This window comes from Boleophthalmus pectinirostris, unplaced genomic scaffold (assembly GCF_026225935.1).
Source record: "Boleophthalmus pectinirostris isolate CB_2022bp ecotype Guang Dong unplaced genomic scaffold, ASM2622593v1 HiC_scaffold_8, whole genome shotgun sequence".
NCBI classification, from domain to species: domain Eukaryota; kingdom Metazoa; phylum Chordata; class Actinopteri; order Gobiiformes; family Gobiidae; genus Boleophthalmus; species Boleophthalmus pectinirostris.
The window spans coordinates 3,703,903-3,718,005 of NW_026571515.1; the positions used below are offsets into that span (position 1 = coordinate 3,703,903).

General features: G+C 43.1%; 1 protein-coding gene across 1 annotated transcript in view; it reads left to right on the forward strand.

Moving 5' to 3' along the window:
* Positions 1 to 2,944: 2,944 nt before the first annotated feature.
* nadka (NAD kinase a) overlaps positions 2,945 to 14,103 on the forward strand; it is a 51,676-nt gene continuing 40,517 nt past the window's right edge. Inside the window, 2 exon segments of the mRNA XM_055165696.1 lie at positions 2,945 to 3,096; positions 5,737 to 5,922. Of these exon segments, the coding sequence (XP_055021671.1) occupies positions 5,765 to 5,922 (158 nt within the window). The 5' untranslated portion in view covers positions 2,945 to 3,096; positions 5,737 to 5,764.

Here is a 14,103-nt window from a genome sequence, read left to right on the forward strand (position 1 = left end):
ACAGTTGCTCTTTATGTTACACAGTCGATTTTTTTAGACCACTTCTTCGTACTTCTACTAGACTAATATTATTTTGAAGTAACATTACTCTAACTTGAGTACAATTTTTGTCTCCTCTATCACCTCTGAGTATTTACACAGTCTATGGTCTGTAGAGTCATTAAAAATACACTTTCATTTTTAACATTTCTGACATTTTTGAGTCCATAAAGCTCAATATTACTGGATTTTTATCATCAGTTGTAGCCTGTCTGTAAATATTTGTCATCTACATTCCCTGATGGTGTGACCCGGGACACAGAAGATTTATCCAAAACCATTGATTTGTCCCAGTTTTATACAAGAAATGTCCCTAGTGTCCCTGTTTTTGACCAATTTGATCCCTGCCAACAGTAAAGAGACATAAACTGTCATTTTCCACTTAAAAATGACCAAAACACAAAGAAAATGTGACAACACTGACTCACGTTAATCATAAATAAGGTGACCACATTATCAAAACTCAAAACTGGAACACACTCGGGTTGGGATGGTTGGGATAAATAAATTTATAAAAAGATCGTGAAACATTGTGGATTCTTATGTCAGTCGTGATCTGAGGAGCTTCTGTCGCTGCATTTTTTGCTTTATGGTCATTTGCAAACACGGTTTTCTGTATTTTTCCCAAATAAATGACAATTTATGCTCCTCTTTTACTGTTGGCAGGGGTCAGATTAGTCAAACATTGTGATAGTCCAGTTTTAGTCCTGGTTTAGTCCTGGTTTAGACCTGATGTAGTCCTGGTTTAGTTTTTAGTTTAGTCCTGGGTTATTCCTGGTTTAGACCTGGTTTAGACCTGGTTTAGTCCTGGTTTAGACCTGATGTAGTCCTGGTTTAGTCTTAGTTTAGTCCTGGTTTAGTCCTGATGTTTAGTCCTGGTTTAGTCCTGGTTTAGACCTGATGTAGTCCTGATGTAGTCCTGGTTTAGTCCTAGTTTAGACCTGATGTAGTCCTGGTGTAGTCCTGGTTTAGTTCTGGTTTAGACCTGATGTAGTCCTGGTTTAATCTTAGTTTAGTCCTAGTTTAGACCTGATGTAGTCCTGGTTTAGTCCTGGTTTAGACCTGATGTAGTCCTGGTTTAGTCTTAGTTTAGTCCTGGTTTAGACCTGATGTAGTCCTGGTTTAGTGTAGTCCTGGTTTAGTCCTGGTTTAGACCTGATGTAGTCCTGGTTTAGTTTTAGTTTAGTCCTGGTTTAGTCCTGGTTTAGACCTGGTTTAGACCTGGTTTAGTCCTGGTTTAGACCTGATGTAGTCCTGGTTTAGTTTTAGTTTAGTCCTGGTTTAGACCTGATGTAGTCCTGGTTTAGTTTTAGTTTAGTCCTGGTTTAGACCTGATGTAGTCCTGGTTTAGTTTTAGTTTAGTCCTGGTTTAGACCTGGTTTAGACCTGGTTTAGTCCTGGTTTAGACCTGATGTAGTCCTGGTTTAGTTTTAGTTTACTCCTGGTTTAGATCAAATTTGTCAAAAACAGGGACATTTCTTGTATAAAACTGGAACAAATCACTGGTTTTGGATAAATCTGATGAAACCTGTGCTAACTTTAGGCACTGCTCTGTCTGAAGCTTTGTTAGACTTTAATTTGTGTTTTATTTGAACACAATCTGACCAGAAAGAGCCCACTTAACTTCGCTGATTTGTGCCGTTAAACTGTTAAAAGTCTCTCACACACATAAACATTACGATCACGAACAGTTTTTCGGTACATTTTAACGGACTACATCTGTATTAATGATTATTTCTGATTAAAATGTAATAAAATCCAACGATAGCCCAGTAACAATGAATGGTTTTAAGGAGAATGGCGCCCCCTGCTGACAGAGTTAACGCAAAACCAAATAATAAATAAAATACGGTAAAATACGTAAAGAAATAGGCTAACTAACAAACTAACTAAATTAATTAATTAATTAATAAGTGAATAAATAAATACATAATACATAAATAAAATGAAATAAAACTGAAAATTAAAATAAAATGAAATAAAATAAATAGCGTTTTTTTTTTTTGTTTTTTTTTTTTTTTGTCTAATTGCGTCATAAACTCTCACTCATCGTTACCAATTTGTTCATCGTGGCATTTTTATATCGGTTTTTTTTTAATTGATTGATGCAAAAGGAAATGTTACAAAATAAGGTAAAAATAAGCTAACTAACTATAATAAATAAATACATAAATAAAAATAAATATTACTTTTCTTTTTTTTTTTGTCATAAATTCACCGTCACCAGGTTGTTCATTGTAGCATTTTTATAAAGAGATATTATAATTAACTGATGCAAAACCATGTCGTAAAATATGGTAAAAAAAAAAAAAAAAAAAAAAAAAAGGCTAACTAACTATAACTAACTAACCAACCAACCAAAAAAAAAAAAATAATAATAATAAAAAATTAAAATAAAATATAATATAAGAAGATATAATAAAATAAATAAATACATAAATAAATAAAATTGCAGTTTGCCTTTTTATTTTATTGCGTCATAAAGTTTTTTCATCGTGACATTTTTATAAAGAGATATTATAATTAACTGATGACATGTCGTAAAATATGGTAAAAAAACAACAACAACTAACTATAACTAACTAACCAACCAAATAAATAAAATAATAATAATAATAATAATAATAATAATAATAATAATAATAATAATAATAATAATGATGATGATAATAAATAAATGCATAAATACGTAGAATAGCTGTTTGCCTTTTTATTTTATTGCGTCATTAAGTGTTTTCATCGTGGCATTTTTATAAAGAGATATTATAATTAACTGCATGTATTAAATAGATAAGAGATGTCCACGGTCCTGTCCACTCGGAGGGGGCTGTCCCGGGCGGTCCTCCCGGAAGGGGCGTGCGGTCAGCGGGCGTGGGCGGCGCGTCACTCCCGGCTCTGGGCTCTGGTTGGCGGCTGAGAATGAGGAAACTCTGGGCTGACTGTTGACAGTGTCGGGGGGGAAATGGACATGTCCAAATGAGGCCTAAAGCGTGAAAACATGTCCAGTGTGTGAACGTCCCCGGCGCCGCCACGACCTGCGCTCCCCCCCCGGACCCGGTAACGAGCCACGCCGCCCCCCGAGCCGCGCTGCCCGGGGAACAGGCGCTGATAAGAGCCGCTGGGAGCGCGTTAGCCTGGGCTTAGCTTAGCTTCAGCTGTCAGTCTGCGGCAGCTTTGACCAGACACAGGGACAGAGAGCGGGTTTAGAGCGGGTTTAAAACGGGTTTAAAACGGGTTTAAAGCGGGTTTAAAGCGGGTTAAAGCGGGTTTAAAGTTTGTTCCACTGACACGTGAGAAATGTGCATTTTTGCGCTAGCGGCTAAAACTAAATAATGCTGCTAAAGCGACTAAAGCTGAGAGGATCAGGGGCAGAACCGGCAACAGTCTGCAGGACTGAGGTCTGGACTGAGAACTGGACTAGACCCTGGTCCGGGCTCTGGACTAGACTCTGTGCTAGGCTCTCGACCAAACTCTGGACTGGGCTCTGGACTAGACTCTGGACTAGACTCTGGACTAGACTCTGGACTAGACTCTGGACTAGACTCTGAACTAGACGCTGAACTAGACGCTGAACTAGACGCTGAACTAGACTCTGGACTAGACTCTGGAGTAGGTTCTGGACTAGACTCTGGACTAGACTCTGGACTAGACTCTGGACTAGACTCTGGAGTAGGTTCTGGACTAGACTCTGGACTAGACCCTGAACTAGACTCTGAACTAGACTCTGAACTAGACTCTGAACTAGACGCTGAACTAGACGCTGAACTAGACGCTGAACTAGACTCTGGACTAGGTTCTGGACTAGACTCTGGACTAGACTCTGGACTAGACTCTGGACTAGACTCTGACTAGACTCTGGACTAGACCCTGGACTAGACTCTGGACTAGACTCTGAACTAGACTCTGGACTAGACTGAACTAGACTGAACTAGACTGAACTAGACGCTGACTAGACTGGACTAGGTTCTGGACTAGACTCTGGACTAGACTCTGGACTAGACTCTGGACTAGACTCTGACTAGACTCTGGACTAGACTCTGGACTAGACTCTGGACTAGACTAGACTCTGGACTAGACTCTGAACTAGACTCTGGACTAGACTCTGGACTAGACTCTGGACTAGACTCTGGACTAGACTCTGGACTAGACTCTGGACTAGACTCTGGACTAGACTCTGGACTAGACTCTGGACTAGACTCTTAAACTACCCCCCAAACATCCATTTACCCATTTTATCATAATGCGACTAAAGCTGACAGGACCAGGGGCAGGAACTGGACTAGACCCTGGTCCGGGCTCTGGACTAGACTCTGTGCTAGGCTCTCGACCAAACTCTGGACTGGGCTCTGGACTAGGTTCTGGACTAGGCTGCAGGACTGAGATCTGTACGGGACTCTGCACAAGGCTTTGGACTAAACTCTGCACTGGGCTCTGGAGCAGGATTTGGACTAGACTGAACTTGGCTCTGGACTAGACTCTGGTTTAGATTCTCAACTAGACTCTGCACTAGGTTCTGGACTAAACTCTGGACTAGGCTCTGAACTAGACTCTAGATTAGGTTCTAGCCTAGACTCTGCAGTAGGTTCTGGACTGGGATCTGGACTGGACTCTGGACTAGACCCTGGACTAGGCTCTGGACTAGACTCTGAACGAGACCCTGAACGAGACCCTGAACGAGACCCTGAACTAGACTCTGGACTAGACTCTGGACTAGACCCTGAACTAGGTTCTGGACTAGGCTCTGGACTGGACCCTGGACTAGACCCTGGACTAGACTCTGGACTAGACTCTGAACTAGACCCTGGACTAGACCCTGAACTAGACCCTGAACTAGACTCTGGACTAGACTCTGAACTAGACCTGGACTAGACTCTGAACTAGACTCTGAACTAGACTCTGGACTAGGTTCTGGACTAGGCTCTGGACTGGACTCTGGACTGGACTCTGAACTAGACTCTGAACTAGACTCTGCACTAGGTTCTGGACTAGGCTCTAGACTAGGTCTCTGGACTAGACTGGACTATGCTTTGGACTAGGCTCTGGACTTTATTCTGGACTAAGCTCTGGACTAGGGTTATGGGGATCTGGACAGTGCTCTGGATCTTGTCTAGGTTTTGGATTAGGCCCTGGACTAGACTCTGGACTAGACTCTGGACTAGACTCTGGATTAGACTCTGGACTAGACTCTGGACTGGACTCTGGACTCTTGTGGAGGCTCCTTAACTCCTGTGACCCTCCTGTAGGTCCTGACCCAGACTGTTCAGATACAGGGGACACATACCTCACCTGTCCTCACCTGTTCCTCACCTGTCGTCACCTGTTCCTCACCTGTCGTCACCTGTCTCACCTGTCCTCACCTGTCTCACCTGTCCTCACCTGTCTTCACCTGTTCCTCACCTGTCATCACCTGTCTCACCTGTCGTCACCTGTCTCACCTGTCCTCACCTGTTCCTTTCCTGTTCCTCATCTGTCTCACCTGTCCTCACCTGTCCTCACCTGTCCTCACCTGTTCCTCACCTGTCCTCACCTGTCCTCACCTGTCCTCACCTGTTCCTCACCTGTCCTCACCTGTTCCTCACCTGTCCTCACCTGTTCCTCACCTGTCCTCACCTGTTCCTCACCTGTCCTCACCTGTTCCTCACCTGTCCTCACCTGTCCTCACCTGTCCTCACCTGTCCGTGTGTGCTCTTGGTGCAGGTGACCCAGGCTGACGACAGGAGCAGACATGGAGAGCTCGGAGGGGATGCAGTCGTCCTCTGTCCTCTGTTGTCCGTGCGATGGAGCGGACGTGTCCATGGGAGACGTTTCCACCAGGAGCTCGACGCGTCGAACCCGCAAGTGCCGCAGTCTGAGCGCGTCGTCCGTCAGCTGCCCCGAGTACAGGTACTCACACACCGTCCTGCGGGTTCTCTCTCTCAGATGATCTAACTCACGCACACCAGGACTCGATACTCGATACTCGATACACGACTCACGATACGATATTATCACAAAATGGTGATACGTGTGAGAATCAACTATTGTATTTTATCAATTTATAACAGTATGGACTGGGCTCTGGACTAGACTCTGAGCTAGACTCTGCTCTAGACTCTGGACGGAGTTCTGGACTAGACTCTGGAGTAGGTTCTGGACTGGGCTCTGGACTAGACTCTAAACTAGACTGTGGACTAGGTTCTTGACTAGGTTTTGGACTAGGCTCTGGACTAGACTCTGAACTAGACTGTGGACTAGGTTCTTAACTAGACTCTGAATTAGACTCTGAACTAGACTGTGGACTAGGTTCTCGATTAGGCTCTGGACTAAACTCTGAACTAGACTCTGGATTAGACTCTGAACTAGACTCTGGACTAGGTTCTGTAACAGACTCTGGACTGGGCTCTGAACTAGACTGTGGACTAGGCTCTGGACTAGATTCTGGACTAGACTGTGGACTAGGCTCTGGACTAGATTCTGGACTAGACTGTGGACTAGGTTCTGCATTAGACTCTGGACTGAGTTCTGGACTAGACTCTGGAGTAGGTTCTGGACTGGGCTCTGGACTAGACTCTGACCTAGACTGTGGACTAGGTTCTGAACTAGACTCTGGACTAGGTCTAGGACTAGGTTCAGGACTAGGTTCAGGACTAGGTTCATATTTATAAAACCCCGTCCCACCATCTCCAGCCTTCAAACTTAATTAAACAACCCCCCAAACATCCATTTACCCATTTTATCATTTTTTTTTTCCCGTTTGTACCAGTGGAAACATCCTGGACTAGACGGAAATTTGCCGTGACAACTTTTTGACAAGGCTCTAAAGTTAAAGTTTTTATATATTTGATTTTCGAGTCCTTGCATAGTTTTAAATATACTGATATTTTAACATAGTGCAACATGCAAACTCTTATTATTATTTATTATTATTTATTATACTGTTATTATTTTGTAGTTACCCAGGACAGAGTAGAAGCAGGAACAAGTCTCTGTTTATTATGAAACATTTGTAAACACAGATTTCTACAGAACATCACACACACACACGAGTACACACACTTACAACAGTATAACATGATTTCACTGCCCGTGTTTATGACGCAGTGTAACTTCTGACTTCTGTTTACTCTTACTGGACTTGGAGTTGATATGGGCAGAGAACTGGCACTTCCTACAGTAACCGATGTTATCTGACTTCCATTTTATCGTTTAAAGCGCCCGTACCAGGTTCAAATACTCAGTTTACTTACGTGTATTTCAGATTTTTGCAAAAACACACACACTTTTTTGTAACAATTTGGCCATTTTTTTTATTTTTTTTTGGTTTAAATCTTATTCCCTAGAAAAACTCCTCTAATGTTCACAGAAAATATGATCTGACAAATACAAATATAAGAATCTGTTCACCTTTATTTTGTTGAAAGTGTGTTTAAGTTAGAGGTGTGCAAAAATATTGAAATATCGATATATCGTTCTGTTTAATGTGATGATACAGTATCAATATCGTGGACTGCTTCATTGATATATCGCCAAGAGTATTTTTTTGTGTATTTTACTTAATTATTTTGTTTCAGAGCTACAGTTTTGTTGCTTGTTCAGAGGAAAGAAACTTGTTTATGCGACACATTTGACATTTTCAGTGTTTTGATGATTAAAATGTTTGTGTTTCTTATGAACTTTGCACAAGAAGAAGTGGTTTAACAAAGACTTTTAGTATCACAGATGTTATTTAACCTTTATTTTTTTATTGAACCGTATTGAATCGATTTTAAATATATCATATCGAACTGAAAGTGCACGGTATCGAGACGCGTATTGTATCTTTGCCTGTATGTATCGTATCGGCAACTTGTTAATGATGCCCAACCCTAGTTTAAATGATCAGAAAAATGTGTTTCTTGTGTGTAAACTGAGCCGAACGTATGAAAACAATTCTCCCCAGTGTTATTTTCAGCATATTTTTCTAGGAGTGGGCGATATCTTGATATTTTAAAATATATCGAGATAGTTTTTAAACACGAAATGGATTCTCTGACATATTGTTTATATCGATACAATGCTTATATTTAATTCTGATTACGCTGCTTCACTTGTTCGCTTTCTCTGTGCTCTCCCCACTCGCCCGGCACAAGGAGCGAGCTGTTTTTTTAATCGCTTATAGTTTATGCAAATGAAAATTTAGTCAGTTTGTCGTGTTGCCGTCGCCAAAATCTCACCATCGACTCACTGACGTCGAGCTCACGTGCAGCAGCTCTGTTTCCTTCTTCCACAGACACATCAATCGCCTTTAACTTAAAAACTTCATCATCTGCATTTCTTCGTGTGTTCCAAGTGTCAGAAAAAAATTGCGGTTTATAGTCCGGAATTTACGGTATTTTTTGCTCCGTATCGCCCAGCCTTATATTTTGCCACTTTTTCTCGCAAATCGCTTCTTGATTTTTGCAAAACTGTAACTGATATTTACACTAGTTTTAATCTTACCAAATTAAGTCAAAATTTGAGAATCATAAAAGTCTGTTGTAAGCGCTTTATTGTGTTTTCATTTCTTGCTTTTTCCAGTAAAACTCTTGCAGCATTTCACTGCGCGGCTCAGACCCTTCAGTCCCTTCACAAAGAATCGGATTCAAAACCTGATTAAGTGTCGTAAATGAGAGAGGCCTGGGTCTGATGTGAGCTGTGTGTGTGTGTGTGTGTGTGTGCGTGTGTGTGTGTGTGTAAAACCAGAACACACATCCGCCCATGCACTTGTTATTCTAATACGGAACTGGACTATAAATTATCCGCTGTAACTGCTACCCTGGTTTAGCTGCATTTGGCTGGAGCTGGAGGGTCCTTCAAACGCTTTTTTCCCCATGGAGATGTCACTGCTTTGTCTGGAATGTTCCGCAGTACGGCATTAAACCTTTCTTTCTGTCTTCACGGAGACTAAACCCTGACCCGCTCACAGTCACAATGTTTGTTTTTCAAGGTATTTTTGAGCTTTTAAAGCCACCTGGAATTGAACAAAAGTAGAGTAGAGTTGTTTAATGTCACACTGTGGAACATTCCAGGCAGAGCAGTGACGTCTCCATAGAAACGAGCAGCTGTGGGCGACGTTCACACTCCTTCAGTCTCTTCAGATTATTCTAAAACAGATTTTTTTCCCTCGTTTTGATACTTAAAATGAGAAAGCGACGCGCCAATACCAATTCTAAAACAAGAGCTTTAAAGGTGCACTGTGGAACTTTTTGCCTGGGGGTTTCTATGGATATGCCAACATGTTTCAACCAACCTGGTCTTCACCTCTCTTAACTAAGCCCTGATGAAGACCAGGTTGTTGAAACATGTCGGCTTTGGCCATTTAAATAAAGGCCTTTTAACGATTTTTTTCCTCGTGTGATTTTTCCTTCGTTGGAGTTCCTGGAGTCCGTTGTGTTTTAGTTATGTCATGATACGGGTCCGGTCAAGCAGAAGTAAACATCAAGGCCAAAAATTCAAGTTGATGCATCTGATATAAAAATGTATTGAACAGATACATATGTACTCTAGTTTATGAAACTGTTGACCTTTTTTCTGGACCATTTTTGGTTCTAAAGTTCCATGTTTTAAACAGACCATGTATGAAACATGGAACAAAAATTATTTCCCAGATTTCAAAGACCTGCAAATCATGTCAATAAATGGATGTAATTCATCATATCTTGTGTTATTCCATCTTTGAACTGTTGATGAAGGGACATGATTAAAAAAAAAAAAAAATTTAAAATGATACAAATTTTCTTGGAAGGACTGACATATTTTATAGAAATAGTTTCTTTCATTTTGAAGTAATATTAAAGTATTCAGAAGAAAAAAGCGACAAATGATGTAAAATCCTGCACCTTCTACTTGTTTGTACAATTTTCCCTCCGTTACCATGACCTTCTTAATAAAAAATCTCATGAGTCAAAAAGTAAGAGGTTTTTCAACCTAATCTTGTACCATATGGTAGAAAACTATATGAAGCAAATATTCAAACCAGTTTGTTAAGGATATGTAAGTGAGAACCAAGAGTTATCACTGTTTGTATTTATTGCCCAAAAAGTGCTGCATATTTCATTCCCTCCGTTACCGACATGAGTTTTTAAATTTTTTGTCTTGAACTTGAAAGAATCTCACAGGTTTAACTTGACCCTGTTGGAGTGTAACTCTTTCCTACATTCTGATACTTTACTTATTTCAATAGTTCCTCTAGTTTCTGAATAAGAGACATTTGAATGTATAAAATCTGCCCCTGTTTCCCTCCGTTACCACTTGACCAAACCCTATTGTATCATGAGACTCAAGGCAATCCACACCCCTAGTATCGATATATCACCAAGAGTATTTTTTGGTTTATTTTACTGAATTATTTTGTTACAGTTACAGTTTTGTTGTTTGTTCAGTGGAAGAAAACTCGTTTGAGCAACACATTTGACATTTTCACTGTTTTGATTATTAAAATGGGCGTGTTTCATAATCACTTTGCACAAGACGCCGTTTAACCTTTAGACTTTTAGTATCACAGCCACGATTTAGTGTTTATTTTTATTGAATCGTATCGAATCAGTTTGAAATATATCAAATTGAAAGTGCACAGTATCAAGGATTTATATCGTATCGGCAACTTCTTAATGACACCCAGCCCTAGAAATGGGCATTAAACCTTTCTATCTTCATGGAGACCAAACCAGACCAAGTTACAGGTCAGATCTGTGGAGAGGCGACGCCGCTCACAGTCAGAATGTTTGTTTTTCTAGGTATTTTTGAGCTCGAAAACCACCTGTAACTGAGTAAATGTGGAATATTCCAAGCAGAGCAAAGACTTGTCCATAGAAACAAGAAAAAAAAGTTACACAGTTTGTCTTTTAAGTTGATTTATTATGGATTTTTTTGATACTTTTGACACCACAAACCTGTACTGGCATTTGTTTTCTCACTGTCTTTCCTCATACCACATTCTCGAGTTTGATCTGTGCAGGACAAATTAATGAGTCGATGATGCAACCGAACACTGCTGCTTTTGTTTTTTTTTTATCTCTCAGAGGAAGTATCAGGACAGGATTACCAAACCGTTTACCGGACAGACACAGGGAAGTCACACCTACGGCTCCTTACAAAAGCCCTGCGGTGACAAAACACTGGCGAGGCACGTCTAAAAAAAAAACCCGCGATTGTGTCACTCTGAAGGTCACGCCGGCTTTTGGAGAAGTTGAGGTTTACTGGGGAAAATCCAGGTAACAGGAAGTAAACACCGAGGAGGATTGTGGGAGATTTATTTGCAAAAAGTGAGATTTTAAATGGACCAAAAATAGCAGAAATGTCAGTTTATACATTTCTCAGTGGGAGGTTACACCCCGTCTCTTCATGAGGTCAGGAAAGCCATTTAAACACACCCACTTCTCTGTGTTTACGTTGTTCTCCATTTTTATTTCCTTAATTAGTGATATGTAAAGGACAGTACATGAGTTTCCCGGTTATGATCAGGTATTTGAGTCTCCTGGTGTTGTGGGTGTCAGTGTAAAGAGTTAGAATGGCTGCGTTCAGACTAGGGACGGGCATTCGATGAAACTGCTCCCGGTGCAGACGGCTCCTCTGATGGTGCTTTCTCAACTGGTTCGCCTGTATTCAGCCTCACATTTTATTGTGTCCGGTTATGTATTTTAGCGTGTGAGTGTGTGTGTGTGTGTGTGTGTGTGCGTGCGTGTGTGTGTGTGTGCATGTTTGTGTGTATGTGAGTGTGTGTTTGGGTTGTTTGACTATGTGGGGTTGGGGTGCGGGGGTTGGGTTGGTGGGTGGGTGGTTGGGTGGTTGGAAATGCGGGACTGTTTTTAATCACTGTAAAGCACTTTGTGTTGCATTTTGTATGAAAAGTGCTTTATAAATAAAGTTTGATTTGATTTGATTTGAATTTTCTTAATCGATCGTCGGAAGAATTAACGATCGATTATCGAGTAATCATTAACGTTTTTATATTAAAAATGATCATCATTATTATTACTATCTGCACTACTAATCTGCATGAATAAATTCAACTTGACGACGTATAAACCGTAACGACTCTAGAGCCACATCAGCCCGTTTGACATTATAATGTGTTTAATTCAGTTTTGTTCAAATCTCACAGAAACGAAAACTTAAAACCACATCACTAATTTGCATAAACTAAGTGAAGATAAAACTCCAGCTCTTGTGTCGCTGATGTGGTTCAACTTGTGTTGGATTAAAAGACATGACTCAGGTGAATACAGGTCAGTGTGACCAGATTTGTGTTTGTCAAAACCAGGACAGCGTACGGGGGGAGGGGGGCGGGGCCTCGTCATCCACATTGAGCGACTCTCACCTGGAAAAACTTTTTCCCACTGGACACAGAAACATATGTGCTGCTTTATACACTGTGCACATGGACTCACACTTGTCCCAACGCAACGGAAAGTGTGGAATTTCTTGTAGAAGTCATCGTTAAATACACATTTGTGCTTCGGTCTCTCAGTCGGTCTCTCGGTCGGTCTCTCGGTCGGTCTCTCGGTCAGTCTGTCGGTCGGTCTGTTGGTCTCTCAGTCGGTCTCTCGGTCGGTCTCTCGGTCGGTCTCTCGGTCGGTCTCTTGGTCTCTCAGTCGGTCTCTCGTCGGTCTCTCGGTCGGTCTCTCGGTCGGTCTCTTCGGTCTCTCAGTCGTCTCTCGGTCGGTCTCTTCGGTCGGTCTCTCGTCGGTCTCTCGGTCTCTCGGTCGGTCTCGGTCTCGGTCGGTCTCTCGGTCGGTCTCTTGGTCTCTCAGTCGGTCTCTCGGTCTCTCGGTCGGTCTCTTGGTCTCTCAGTCGGTCTCTCGGTCGGTCTCTCGGTCGGTCTCTCTCAGTCGGTCTCTCAGTCGGTCTCTCGGTCGGTCTCTTGGTCTCTCAGTCGGTCTCTCGGTCGGTCGGTCTCTCGGTCGGTCTCTCGGTCGGTCTCTCGGTCGGTCTCTCGGTCGGTCTCTTGGTCTCTCAGTCGGTCTCTCGGTCGGTCTCTTGGTCTCTCAGTCGGTCTCTCAGTCTGGTCTCTCAGTCGGTCTCTCGGTCGGTCGCTCGGTCGTCGGTCGTCAGTCAGTCTCTCGGTCGGTCTGTTGGTCTCTTGGTCGGTCTCTCCGGTCTCTCGCTCAGTCGGTCGCTCAGTCAGTCTCTCGGTCGGTCGCTCGGTCGGTCGCTCAGTCAGTCTCTCGGTCGGTCTGTTGGTCTCTCGGTCGGTCTCTCAGTCGGTCTCTCAGTCGTCTCTCAGTCAGTCTCTCGGTCGGTCTGTTGGTCTCTTGGTCGGTCTCTCGGTCGGTCGCTCAGTCGGTCGCTCAGTCAGTCTCTCGTCGGTCTGTTGGTCTCTCAGTCGGTCTCTCGGTCGGTCTCTTGGTCTCTCAGTCGGTCTCTCTCGTCGGTCTCTTGGTCTCTCAGTCGGTCTCTCGGTCGGTCTCTTGGTCTCTCAGTCGGTCGGTCGGTCGGTCTCGGTTGGTCTCTCGGTCGGTCTCTCGGTCGGACGCTCAGTCGGTCGCTCAGTCAGTCTCTCGGTCGGTCTCTTGGTCTCTCAGTCGGTCTCTCGGTCGGTCGCTCTGTCGGTCGCTCAGTCAGTTCTCTCGGTCGGTCTCTTGGTCTCTCGGTCGGTCTCTCGGTCGGTCTCTTGGTCTCTCTCGGTCGGTCTCTCAGTCGGTCTCTCTCTGTCATTCGGTCTCTCGGTCGGTCTGTCGGTCTCTCGGTCGGTCTGTCGGTCGGTCTCTTGGTCTCTCGGTCGGTCTCTCGGTCGGTCTCTCTCGGTCTCTCTCGGTCGGTCTCTCGGTCTCGGTCTCTCGGTCGTCTCTCGGTCTCGGTCTCTCGTCGGTCTCTCGTCGGTCGGTCCTCTCGGTCGGTCTCTCAGTCGGTCTCTTGGTCACTCGGTCTCTCTCTGTCATTCAGTCTGTCGGCGGGAGGATGTTGAGATGTTGAGCGTCTGTAAACAGCAGATGGAGCCAGCGTTAAGAGGATTATCTCCGGTCTGACCCCTGACCCCTGCGCGGCTCTGAACACGCTGCACGCCGACATGTCCGGCCTAATCCCATTTCAATATTTCACCCTCTTTAGTCTCTGTAACAATATGTC